Source organism: Pollicipes pollicipes, unplaced genomic scaffold (genome assembly GCF_011947565.3).
Source record: "Pollicipes pollicipes isolate AB1234 unplaced genomic scaffold, Ppol_2.1 Scaffold_4881;HRSCAF=5763_pilon_pilon_pilon, whole genome shotgun sequence".
Taxonomy (NCBI): domain Eukaryota; kingdom Metazoa; phylum Arthropoda; class Thecostraca; order Pollicipedomorpha; family Pollicipedidae; genus Pollicipes; species Pollicipes pollicipes.
The window spans coordinates 12,601,466-12,614,353 of NW_023596576.1; the positions used below are offsets into that span (position 1 = coordinate 12,601,466).

The 12,888-nt window shown below is 52.9% G+C and overlaps 1 protein-coding gene across 1 annotated transcript; it reads right to left on the bottom strand.

Annotated features, from left to right (window-relative positions):
• Positions 1 to 4,467: 4,467 nt before the first annotated feature.
• On the bottom strand, positions 4,468 to 11,497 carry LOC119099993 (uncharacterized). The gene is made up of 9 exons (XM_037223112.1): positions 11,420 to 11,497; positions 9,939 to 10,021; positions 7,777 to 7,884; positions 7,041 to 7,166; positions 6,354 to 6,543; positions 5,896 to 6,145; positions 5,475 to 5,527; positions 5,061 to 5,162; positions 4,468 to 4,638 (listed from the first exon to the last, which is right to left on the bottom strand). Exons 2-9 carry the CDS (start codon positions 9,974 to 9,976, stop codon positions 4,468 to 4,470), a joined length of 1,038 nt encoding a protein of 345 aa, XP_037079007.1. The 5' UTR covers positions 9,977 to 10,021; positions 11,420 to 11,497.
• Between the last annotated feature and the right edge of the window lie 1,391 nt (positions 11,498 to 12,888).

The following is a 12,888-nucleotide window of genomic DNA, read 5'->3' on the forward strand; positions in this document are numbered from 1 at the left end:
GGCGATGTTCGAAAAGCCCCTATGGCGATACGTTGCTCGGCGTAGTGCACCGTGTTCAAAGTATGTTTAATCAGGTCTGATGTACCGCCAAAGATAAAACAGCCCAGTCAAGTTATGAACGAAATCGGAGAACGGTACAGGAGTAAGAGCGTCCCCCTGTCAGCACCGTATGATGTACGTCCCACGCACCTTAGGATGCTAAGGGATTTTAAACATGTGTCGCGGACATTTCTTATGCGCTCCCGGTATGTTAGGCGTCGGTCATATCGTATACCGAGAAATTTCACGATATTCTCAATGGCGACGTGTTGCCCATACAGCCTGATTTCCATTTCAGTGACAACGACGACGACAGAAATGAACTGCAGTCGTCTTCGATGTGGAAAACCGGAACACGTTGAGCACACTCCACTTCCCCAGACGTGTGACAGCCAGCTGCACTGTCACCTTTTTGTGCGAGTGGTCGATGAGCTACACCAAACAGCAAAGTCGTCTAAGAACAGCGAACGGCTGATCCCAAGTGAGAGTGTATCCCCTATGCCGTTTATCATCACTGCGAAAAGAATGACACTTAAACGCTGCCCTGAGGCACACCAGTTTCCTGCGGATACCCGTCAGGGTGATGAGAACCAACACGTACCCGAAAGAAAATGTCAGTAAAAAAAAACTGTATTATGTGCCCGCGGATGCCACAATCGAATAACTTCATCAAAGTTCCACGTCGGTGTCACTTCGCCATCACCGGCATTATTTGCATTATCACCGGTAGACAGGCACACCCGATGGGACTCTCGGGGAACCTGTTACCTCAGGGCGCTCCACCGTGCCAGCAGCCCTTCCCGTCACTTTTGTGAGCGCTGACGGTGACGATGGTATTGGTGATGGAGGTGACGCTGGCGGGACAGCTTTGGCCCCATTTTCCCGATTGAAAAGCTGGCATTCGTGAACCACAACGAGGGAAAACCAGGTTCTAAACTCCGACTGGCGGACGACGATGGGATGCATAACAGCTGGGATGGCAGTTAGAGGCACTCTGGTCATATCCTCAAGAGCTCGAACGAAATGTTAATGCCGCACTTGCAAGCCATGGACGCTGATTCTAAACACGCGGTGTGTCGGTCGTCTACAGGCGCATCACCGTCGTCTGTCCTGGAGGAAGATGGGCCAGTAGGGAGCGATGGACGGAGGGACAGTCTCAGTCAGGGGCCGAGGCGATAACCAGCGGCAATCTCATTCACCGCCGACCACCGCGGCGAGGCCACTCTCGCAACAAACCGTGTTTGCAGAACGCGCAGGCACGACACGCGGGAGAGAGGGAGAGAGAGAGAGAGAGGGAGAGAGCGTAGATAGGAGAGCGAGAGAGAAGCGAGAGGAGAGAGAGAGAGAGGAGAGAGAGCGAGATAGATAGAGAGAAGAGAGCGAGAGAGAAGAGAGAGAGAGAAGGAGAGAGAGAGAGAGAGAAGAGAGAGAGAGAGAGAAGAGAGAGAGAGAGAGAAGAGAGACAGAAGAGAGAGAGAGAGAGAGAGAGAGAGAGATAGAGAGAGAGGAGAGAGCGAGCGAGAAGAGAGAGCAGAGCGAGAGAGATAGAGCAGAGCGAGAAGAAGAGAGCGAGCGAGAGAGAGAGAGCAGCGAGCGAGAGAGAGAGGGCAGCGAGCGAGAGAGAGAGAGCAGCGAGCGAGAGAGAGAGAGCAGCGAGCGAGAGAGAGAGAGAGAGAGCAGCGAGCGAGAGAGAGAGAGCAGCGAGCGAGAGAAAGAGCAGCGAGCGAGAGAGAAGAGCAGCGAGCGAGAAGAAGAGAGCGAGCGAAGAGAGAGAGCAGCGAGCGAGAGAGAGAGAGCAGCGAGCGAGAGAGAGAGAGCAGCGAGCGAGAGAGAGAGAGCAGCGAGCGAGAGAGAGAGAGCAGCGAGCGAGAGAGAGAGAGCAGCGAGCGAGAGAGAGAGAGCAGCGAGCGAGAGAGAGAGAGAAAAAGAGAGCGGGAGCGAGAGAAAGAGAGCGGGAGCGAGAGAAAGAGAGCGGGAGCGAGAGAAAGAAAGCGGGAGCGAGAGAAAGACAGCGGGAGCGAGAGAAAGACAGCGGGAGCGAGAGAAAGAGAGCGGGAGCGAGAGAAAGAGAGCGGGAGCGAGAGAAAGAGAGCGGGAGCGAGAGAGCGGGAGCGAGAGAAACACAGCGGGAGCGAGAACGGGAGCGAGACAGAGCGAATGAGTGAGAACGAGAGCAAATGAGCGGGAACGAGAGCGAAAACGAGAGAGGAAGAACGGGAGTAAAAAGGCATGCGACCGAAAGGGCGAAAAAGCAATCAGTCTCTCTGCAAGCTAGAAAAAACTTGTTCTGTACGTAAAATAAGGCGATAAGCCCGCATTCATCAGATCCATACGAACCGGCCCAGATCTCCGTGAATGTCTCCGCGGGTTCCATGTAAATAACTACTTGCCAAACCGATCACCAGCTCCTTTCTGGTGTCGCCATCCTGAACACGCTGTGGCGCGATCGCACGCACCCGAAACCCGTCAACCAGTGGCAACTCACCACCGCGCGGTTCAAAGCCGGGCGTGGGACGGTGTTCCCAGCGCATATTCAAAAGTGCTCGCTCTTAGAGCCATCATCGGTGCCGACCGCCGCCTGCTGAGCGGACTCAAGCGCGCAGGCCTCACCACCGGTCCAGCGACCGCCTCCCGAGAGCTGGGCCCATCAGACTGCCGCGCGCCGCCGGCGGGCGACGCCAGAGCAGCTCACTCAGCCGCTCCCCGAGGACTCAAATGAGCGACGCCAGAGCAGCTCAGTCAGCCGCTCTCCAAGAACACAAATGAGCGACGCCAGAGCAGCTCAGTCAGCCGGCCGCCGAGAACACAAATGAGCAACACAAATGAGCGACGCCAGAGCAGCTCAGTAAGCCGTTCCCCGACAACTCAAATGAGCGACGCCAGAGCAGCTCAGTAAGCCGCTCGCCGAGAACACAAATGAACGCGCTGGGCACAGTCAGGAGGTACATGGTCTAGTGCAAACCCTAGACGTGGTTCAATGAACAAAGTGAAAAACTATGCCTGCTTGATATACTACAACCGGCCTAAACCAAAGAAACGCGGTCGATTGCTCTGGAAATACTCGCTGAGGCTACTTTAAAACTATATTGATAAATCGTTTGTGTGCTCCTGGGCCTCTTACTCATAGCAGGCCTCCGAATCCGAAATTGCAATACATCAGTGAGAAGAAATTAATGCAATCCACGTAGACGATGCAAGCGCATGCCAGGCAGCAAACTGCTGAACTACAAAGCCGATGGGTATTCTGCATAGTCATAGTCATTGACTATGCAGAATACGTGGGTCGACCAGCATTAACTCTCGGAGCGGACCAGCGGCGGACCAAGTGTCATTACGCGCGACGGAGGTTAAGAATAGTACACCTTTTCTGGTGTTCGTTACGGCCGGCTGCCCGACGTCCGCTCTACATCGTCAACGCAATGTGCCTATTTCCGTGCTCCCGCTCAATCCGGTCACGTGACCCAACGTTCCCAGATTTGCCGATGTCACGTATCAGCAGTCCTATCGCATAATGTTGGAAACCACAATTGGCATGCAAACACCAGATGGCGAGTATTCACAGCCACGGCCAACAGACCATGTCCTGGGCCGTATCACTGTACACTCACAGCCGCATGCAGTCCCGGCGGTAGCCACTCACCATCGCACACAGCGTCCACCTGACACGCTCTCACCACGAGCCGCGCACTCACCATCACCACAGTGGCGCCAGCCGGGTCCGGCCGCGCGTGTAGACGGCGCCACCGGCGCGCCGGCAGACGGCGCTGGCGGCGTGTCGGCGGGCGGCGCGTCGGCAGGTGACGCGGCGGCGGGCGGATCAGCGGCAGCGGGCAACGCGAGACCGAGCCGGCGGAGCTGCCGCTCGTCGACCTTGAGCGGCGCGCGCGGCGCCGGCTGCATGCCATTGGCGATGTCCACCAGCTGGCAGAGGAGTCGGCGGCGGCGCTCAGGCAGCGGGGGCGTCAGACCGTCCAGCAGCCTGCGCCGCACCGGCCCGACCGGGCGGGAGGGTCAGGGGGACAGTTGCGATTCATCGTCCTACGTGGCAGTGCTGTTCAGCCTTCAGTGCTTTAAAATTTGATGCAAGTTTCATAATTCACAGCTGCCGATCACAATTTCCAGTGGGAAAAACAGCCAACGCTGGGCAGTCTGGCCAGAAACGATGAAATTCATATGACAGCGTCCTGACGTTCTTGCCGTGTAACCTAGGTGCAAATTCTGCAGTTCGCACCCTCACGACGGCACTTAGTATTGGGATAAGGCGGAAAGGAAGTCACAGCGCCCCAACTCCAAATCAACATCGTCACCCCGCAGCCACGGCTACCTTCGCTGGTGCTGGCTGGTCGGTGACTGTGTCTGACTGTGACCCATCCCATCACCCAGGAGCCGGCTCCACACAGCTCCACCACCACAGCCTAGCCGTAAGCCTCACCAGGGCAGGACCCGGCTGGTGGTCCTGTTCTTGCGTCGGAGCGCCACCCGCACCAGGCGGTCCCAGTCCACGTGTCGGGCCTGGTCGGCCAGGTCCGGCAGATGGCGCCACGCGCAGCCGTTGGGGCCTTGTGCGGCCACAGGCCCGTCCGGTCGGCCGGCGTCCGACTGGCGGCACGGTTACTGGGCTTACGCGCGAGCCCCGCTGGTGCTGCGCGGTGCGGGGGCTGGGGTCCGTCACACCGCACCAGGGAGGATTACATGGCCACACAACCACCAGGTGCGTCCGTCGGCGCGATGGGGTCCACTCCGTCCAGTCTCGAGGGCTCACGGGAGGCCAGCGGTGTGCTGGAGATAACAGTGGCATGCATTCGCAAAAACCAACACAGGTTCGCCGCTTCAGGCGCGAGACGCTGCTGTCCAGCAGGTGAGACGTCCAGTGTCTGGCGGCTAAGGGTGTCGGACTCTCGGCCACGCGTGGAGTACCGGACCTCTGGTGGGTGAGGGGTACCGGACCGCTGGTGGATAATGGTGCCGGACCTCTGGTGAATGAGAGGTGCCGGACTGCTGATGGATGTGGGGTGCCAGACCTCTGGCAGATGAGGGGTGCCGTTCTGCTGGTGGATGTGGGATGCCGGATCCTCTGGTGGATGAGGGTTGCCAGACTGCTGGTGGATGTGGGTGCCGGACGTCTGGTGGATGTGGGATGCCGGACCTCTGGTGGCTGAGGGGTGCCTGACTGTTGGTGGGCGTGGGGTACCGGACTTTTGGTGGATGAGGGTTGCCGAACCACTGGTGGATGTGGGTGCCGGACCGCTGGTGGATGTGGGGTGCCACACGTCCAGCCAATGTGGAGAGGTCACCTGGTTGGCTGCCTGCTGGGAGGCCAGGACGACATGCTGAACCCAGAGTGCTGCTGCGTTCTGCTGCTGGCCGGCGTCGTCCGCCTCCGGCCAGCTCAGCAGCGTCGTCAGCAGCTCCGTCAGCAGCCGGCAGTGGCTGACGGCCGTCAGCGTCGACAGCCAGGACTGCAGCAGCGCCGCCGACATCGGCTCCCCTGCCGCCCACAGAGGTCCCCAGTGAGGGGCGCCGCTTGAGGGTGGCGCCTGTCGCGGCGCACCGCCGGCATGAGCGCCGCCACATGCCTGCCACCCGCTAAACCCCAGCGCCGGTAGCTGGTGAAAACCAACGGCTACGATCTTACTATGGCCAGGGAAACAGAGCGGCGCTGGGAGAGTGCCCAGTTGGCATGAAGTCAACGAATACGCCACATTACTAACGCCACCGCAGATCAGTTGAAGCAGTTGTGAAACCAGAAGTCCTGAACTGACCCGATTCAACGGAAAATGGGATAGTTTTCGCCACGGCACGTTGCTCGCACGCTACAGCACCACCAGGCCGGTGTGCGCGGGCAGGGCGCCTGACCTTTGTCCTGCGGCACCGAGGCGACCATGGCACGGGCGATGGTCTGCAGCGCCGGCCGGCGCAGCGGCTCGCCAGCGAGACAGGTGCGCAGCAGCGTCCGGCTGACGTGGCGGCCTCGCGAGCCGCGCAGCATCGCCTCCAGGCGCCGCAGGGGCACGGCAGCCGCCTCCGGCGACGGCACGCGGCCCGAGCCCGGCTCCGGCTCCGGCTCCGGTTCGGCGGCCGGGTCCCGCTCCGTCCAGTACTCGGCCTGCAGCCGCAGGCGCAGACAGTGGGCCTCACGCCGAGGCGGCGTGCTGAATGTGTGGGGGAAGAAGAGGCATTGCGCATGCGCCAACCGGGCCCAGTGCGGCGACTTACTGCGGTGTGCCGCCTGACAGCGCAGCTCAAAACGGGGACAGTCGCATATGATGAGTGATGGCCCACCCCGACGGTCACGACACCGCCGCCCGACTCACGACGACCCAGCGGAGGGCGGCGCTCATGGCGCAGCCGAGCAGGTGCGCCGGCGGCAGGGCGCCGTGCGACGCGTCGTGCCGCAGCGTCACCAGCCAGTCGGGCACGTTCTGCCGGGCGGCCATCTTGTGCAGCGGTAGCACGCCGAACTTGTCCGGTTCCTGGAATGCGTGGCTCACGTAGTTGACGAACCTGTCGGAGTGGACGGGAGCCAGTTTAGTTAAAGGACGAGAAATGTCTCGACACCTGGGCTTTCCAAGCGTCGAAGGCTGTCGTGTATTACTGCCGTTGTTTTTGTGCGGCTTCATGTGACAGTGCTCGCCGCCAGGATCGGTGGTCTGCGATGGAACGTTGGTCTATGTGCCAAGCGAAATCCAGCTCAACCACGCGCACGAAAACAATGAGGCAAGTTTCCGAGAGCACAACCAAATCTTACGCCCTTTCTAAATCGCGCCAATCACATGACCGAAAACGAAGTTAATAACTGGTGAGTAATGTGCGCCGGTCAACTCAATAGCTTCACAATCCGTGTGTGATGCCTCGAAGATAAAGGTGGGTAGATTGCTTTTATTACTTCATGATACCAGTTCCTGCCCGGGCAAAAACTGCATTGCATGCTGAATGTTAAAAAAGGAACACGACGGAGGCCAATCAACAGTTTAATGGGAGAGGAAATCTATTCGGAATACCTGATAATGGCGAACGCCATCTGCGATCTTCCATCACGCGTGGCGACGTCGGTGTCGCCAGCGACTGACAGAAACGCCTGCAGAAGCTCTGACGTCATCAGAGCACCAATCGGTGGCGACGGCAATCTGCAACGTACCAATCAATGACATGTGCCCAGAAGCAATCAGACACAAACGCAATTGGACGCAAACGCAATTGGACGAAAACGCAGTTGACGAAGACGCAACTGGCAGTGTCATATAGGTTGGTCGTTTCCCAAACAGAAGCGGTTCACGTGCCGCAGATAATGAAGGTAACGGAAAAACATGTCTGCCAGTTCGTTAGCGGGGGGGGGGGGGGAAATGTTGGGACTTAGTGTTGTGACGACCCTTGTGGCACCAGAAGCTACCAGTCGCACGTGTTCATCAGCGATGTTGGAACCTAGTGTTGTGACCAACGTTGTCGCTGAGATGCTGTCAGTCGCATGCGTCCACTTGCAATCAATTGTACTACAGGTATTATTCATCCTCGTTCGCGTCCACAGGCAGGCATGTTTCATCCGTCGAGAATGTCTAAAGTTGCGATACACGCAAAAATTTGTACGTGCATTTTATGCACTGGCAGATGGGGTGATAGATCATGGGGCAGTGACATAATTATGCACACACAAGCCACAGCTGAGCTAAGAATGCACCCACACCGGCTCCATCCATGTATCGGCCGTACTGTGCAAAATATGAAAGCAGTGACCAGTACCTCGACATCAGGCATCTCAGAATGCTGATTGTTAGCCGAAGTTTGGCCGTGTTAGTGGAGTCTTCCTGTATGCTGCACACCAGAGCCCTCAGCTTTTGCCATTCGTCACTGAAAAGAAACATGGCGATTAGATTTAAAGAATATGAGCGAGGTCCGACTGGGCCATCACGAACTCAAACAGCGCAGAATTTCGGCAGCTCGTCCGGCCGTCCCCACGGTAAACATCGGAGCTTAACATCTGAGTGACGCACATGAGATTCCCGTATCTGAAGTAGGGTCAGACAAACGCGCCGTCGGCGGTCAACCCGCAATGAATGGCCAGCAGCTGATATGGAACTTACCTGGATGTGGGATTGAATGGCGCATTTTGGATCCTTCGATACTTTTCAAAGTCAAAAAAAAAAATATCAGACTGAAAGAATCGCTCTTTTGAAGACTTTACCACGCATTACCTATGGGACACGCATGCACGTGCTACGCGCACCGCATGACAGTGAGTAGCGTCACATTTTACCAGGGTGTATTGTTGCGCTAGACCCACAACTTCATGGACCTCTCAGACCCGCGAATAGAATGAGCTCTTCCCTACAGGCGTTAGAAGCCGTTGGTGTAGAAGTTAAGACGACACACGAGATATTTGTATGTGAAAATATCCTGCATAATTCCTGGCATAACGCCGCCAGCCATAGCCAAGTATCACACCAGCAAAGCCAATAGCACAGTCCGACCTATGCAATATATGATACAAGATATCAGGGGCAGGGCCGTGCTGTGCACCACGCATGGAGATGAAGCCAACATCACCTTTGGCTTCCGCTTTGTGACATCACAATTTTCCTGCAATGACTTCAGGTTAGGTTTTGAGCCCACTGTGCACGGCTAGTCAGCTTCCCTTTCGTGGCATGACAAACGATTGACTTAGGCTTCGGCTTTGTGCCATTCTTCATAGCGGACTACCGCTTCAACTCGAACAACTCTTGAGAAGTGACTCCATGAAACTTTGAACTGCCATCTTCGGGTTTGCCATGGGGGTTTACTTTCATTACAGTTACAGCTTGCTTACAAAAAAAACTACGGACTTGCTCTTCCTGACACCTTCATAACTCATACCACGTTTCAAGGTTGCGACCAAGACGTGGCTGCAAGTCTCAGATCAGCTGGGCATTCTTAGCACTCAATAACACCTGACGACGTAGGAGAACAAAGTGCTCGAAACGTTGTGCACATAATACCACGAGACCAAGACAATAGCATGAGAAACATTCTATCCGCAATACTTCGCCTCGCCTCGCCTTAATCACTCTGTTGCGCTTTGATGACATTTGCCGATCGTATGCAGTTTTAGCAGACGCGGAAGTACTTTTGGTTTTGCAAACAACGTTTCGTGTTACAAGGCTTTAGTTTCGGCCTCATGACCTTAAACTGATTGATTCTCGACTACCGCCTCACATTCATTAGTTAGAAGCCGTTGACTTCGGCCTCGTTTCCGCATATTCAAGGAAAAAAAGACCAAGTCACTGGTGTCGGATCCGGCTTCGTAGTCCGAAACTTTGAAGCCTCCAGCATCAGCTTCCATTTCAGTGCCATATCACTGCCTTGTCATCTGATTCAGCTTGCCAGGCAGAAGCCTGGCTTTGCATGATGCCTGCTGTGTGCTACCCCCAACAGGACAAAACAAGGCAGCTATTAAGCATGGCATGGAAGTGCAGATGACAGATGGCAGAACACAAGACAGAACAGGACAGTGGACAGCATGACAGATAGCACAAAGACTGGAACATCACACAGAGGACAGAGCACAGCATGGGCAAGAAGCCAGAAAACAGAAAACAGCAGGAGATGGGACAGTGCAAGTGTCCTTGGGCAGTTGGCAGGACAGGGCAAGCCAGGGCTTGACTAGGCAGAGTTGGGTTTGACCCAAAATGGGGCAGCACAGAGCATGGACCAGGACACTGGATGGGGCAGAATGGGAATGGATGGGGCAGACAGAGAGCATGTTAGGCTTGGTCCAGATGGATCCAAGGATGGCTCAGACTTGAGCCTGCTCAGCTGTGCATGAGTGCAGCTGGTGCCAATCAAAGAGCAGTTTTTATATGAAAAGCAGTGTCTTCAACTGAACCCAAAACACTACTTTGCAGCACAGCATCCATGACAATATTTACCTTGAGCACCATGGCACTGGAGACATTATCAACACCATCAGTTGCTATTGTATCAATTGGCCATTTGATAGCACCTAGGATTGCTGAAACAAATCCAAGCACACCATTAGACTTCACTTTATGAAATGAGTGGTAGAACATGGTCATGTCATGTCAAAGAAAATGGTTTTCAATGGATGTTCCCTTAGGAGACATATTCACCCAGCGACATATAAATGAGCAGAGCTTCTACAAACATTATTTGTAAGCAAAAGAAAAAAAACTTTAAGCCAAATATTGCATGACACGTATAATATGTCTTCACAGAACTTTTAAAGTTAACAAGATTAACTTTGTGACCAATTAATCACTATACCTGTTATAGTCAGCATCACAAAGAAGTTAATCACCAATTTACTGAAGGTGAAACAGGTCCAAGGAAGGAGAACAATACACTTGTCGTCATGAATTTACGATACACTCAGCTGCTGATGCCATCTGGTGCTGTCTGCCTCTCACCATTCCAGAGATGGCACCACTGACCAAGCCTGGAAACAATGCATCTACTATGCCAGACAGACTCCTATAACCTTTCTGGGCTACCACCCTTGTGAGTACCTACCACAAGCTAGCACAGATCAGACTGAGGTTGTTAATTATTTCAGCACAAAAAGTCTTTAATGGTAATTTTGTGTAAAAACTCCTTCTCAGCATCACAACTCCTATTAGCATTACCTCTCCATGTTGCTGGAATTATATGTTCAATACTTACTACTGGACCAGAGTGAGTTGGCTGGATGTTACTGCTATGTCTACCAGTTCTCTCTTGTGCAACATGGATTTTTTGGCAGTCTGGCCACCAGCCAGTGGCCAGTCTGCAAAATGTCCATTCAATATGACAGATGACTTTGGCATGCTCAATGTGGAGCATAAATGCGCTGAACTGATGCCAGGTGAGACTGACCCAAAAAGCAACTAATTAATGTTTCAAAAGTTTGGGGTATATTTGTCTGAAATCACCCTAGCAGCATCACCACTGGCTCTCTGTGTGCTGTAAATGATTGTGATCATGTGCTTAAATCAGCTTTCCCTGGTCTACCTCATACATGTGCTTAAATTGCTGCCAGAATGGTGCTGTTATGCCAGACATATCTGATATAGAGTATTCATTGTAGTCTGGACCTCAGGGAATCACACACTATACCTCCAGTTACACATACCTAGCCACTATGCTGTCAGTGCCCATGATGTGCAAGATGACATAAAAAATATATGAACACCAGGAACATTTTTGGGTAGTAATGTTCACATCAGGAGGTTTAGACAACATTAACCATGTGCGACGGGCGGCGAATATCGTGGATGAACTAATCCAACCGGTCGCGGTGCCTAACCAAGGTTTTTACAGTGTATCTACCAACACAATTACATGAAACTGGGCTATCCACACAAGCTGTTCACCCGACGACGTGCGACTTGCGCCGAGTTACAATAGTACCTACGCGCATACGATTCCTGCCGTGTGAACAGAAGCACGTGCGAGAAAAATTCGCACGTGCAAAATTCGCAGACAAATTCGCGGAACATATGTCGTGAATAGGCCGTTTTTGAAGTGGTAAAACGTCACAGGTATCAAGAAGTAATGTTTTCTAGAACCCTTTTTTCAAAAGAAACAGGAATCAAACGTATTCAAAGCGTAAGAATATTTTAACTACTGGTTTTTCTGCCATTTTAATGAGAAATGTTGCAAATTTTTATTTTAAGCCAGTATTGCGCTATTTTTAACTTGAACTTATCTTGATATAGAGAAGCATTTTGTTTCTCTTCAGTATTTTCTTAAGACCGTGGATGAATTAGTAAGTTGATACTAGTTTAAATATTTAATCGTGATATGAATCTACTTATAACCGAAAGTTGCTTATTTAGTGAGAAAATGATGGATGTTGTTAGTTTGTTGATTATTGTGCATCATTCTGCACTACTCCCTCTATATCCTGTTTCTTCAGGCAAGTGGCTGTATGGCTTAGAATCGCGTTTGTTCGCACGAAATATGCCTCCATTGTGCCGCATTTTGCTATCAGTTGAAGAAGAAAATAATTATGAGTCATTCCATACTGGCCAGATTGATGTGCCGTCTGTCTGCTTACCTGAATGGGTGTTGTTTGTGTGCGCCTTATTTGCCTGCCGCTCCGAATATTGGACGATATTGTCACGGGCTGAAGTCCAAGGTTGTATGGAGGACTCCGAATGGGCCATTTGATATGCATAAGAGAGCTTTAATGACTGAAAATCTTATGCATTCCATTTGGTGCTTCTTTGCTCACGCATCCTGATGTGATCAGCTGGCCTACTCTGACCAACAATGCGTGTTATGGCATCATGGTCAAGTGGTGGTCACCCATTATGAAGTAATTCCTCATATGCCCCCCACTTATTTCCATGTTAATATACAAGGTTATGCTTCATTTTTCACATGCCAAATCAAGCTACAAGCTTGTGCATTTAGACTGAATCATGTCATGGCCAAATTTGTTGTGAAGGTTAGGAGCATTCACCACGTGGAGATGTCAGGACCCTCCTGGTTTAGTATGTGAAAATCCATCTACTGCAGTACAAGGCATATCGTTGCATCCTGTCATCTGTGCCATGCCTTCATCCATGCCCTGAGTCTGAACCAAGCTCTTGTGCCAAAGTCAGGATAGGGCAAACTGTTCATGAGTGTCAGTTGTGTCTTAGCATAAGTATTTTCTCAGTACATTTAGCTCAAACTGCATCTCATAAGTCTTCAAAATTCTGGCTCTTTTTCTGAAATTTGTGAAACGGTGCAAATTTTGAGTGTTCACATTCGCAGTGTTTGTACCTGGAAGCTGTTAGTGGGATGTGGCCGCCGTGCCAGGACAGTGTTCCAATATTCAGCCACTTTGGTTGCCCATGCTTTTGCATCCCAGCTTGGGATTGGCTGCTGGTTGTC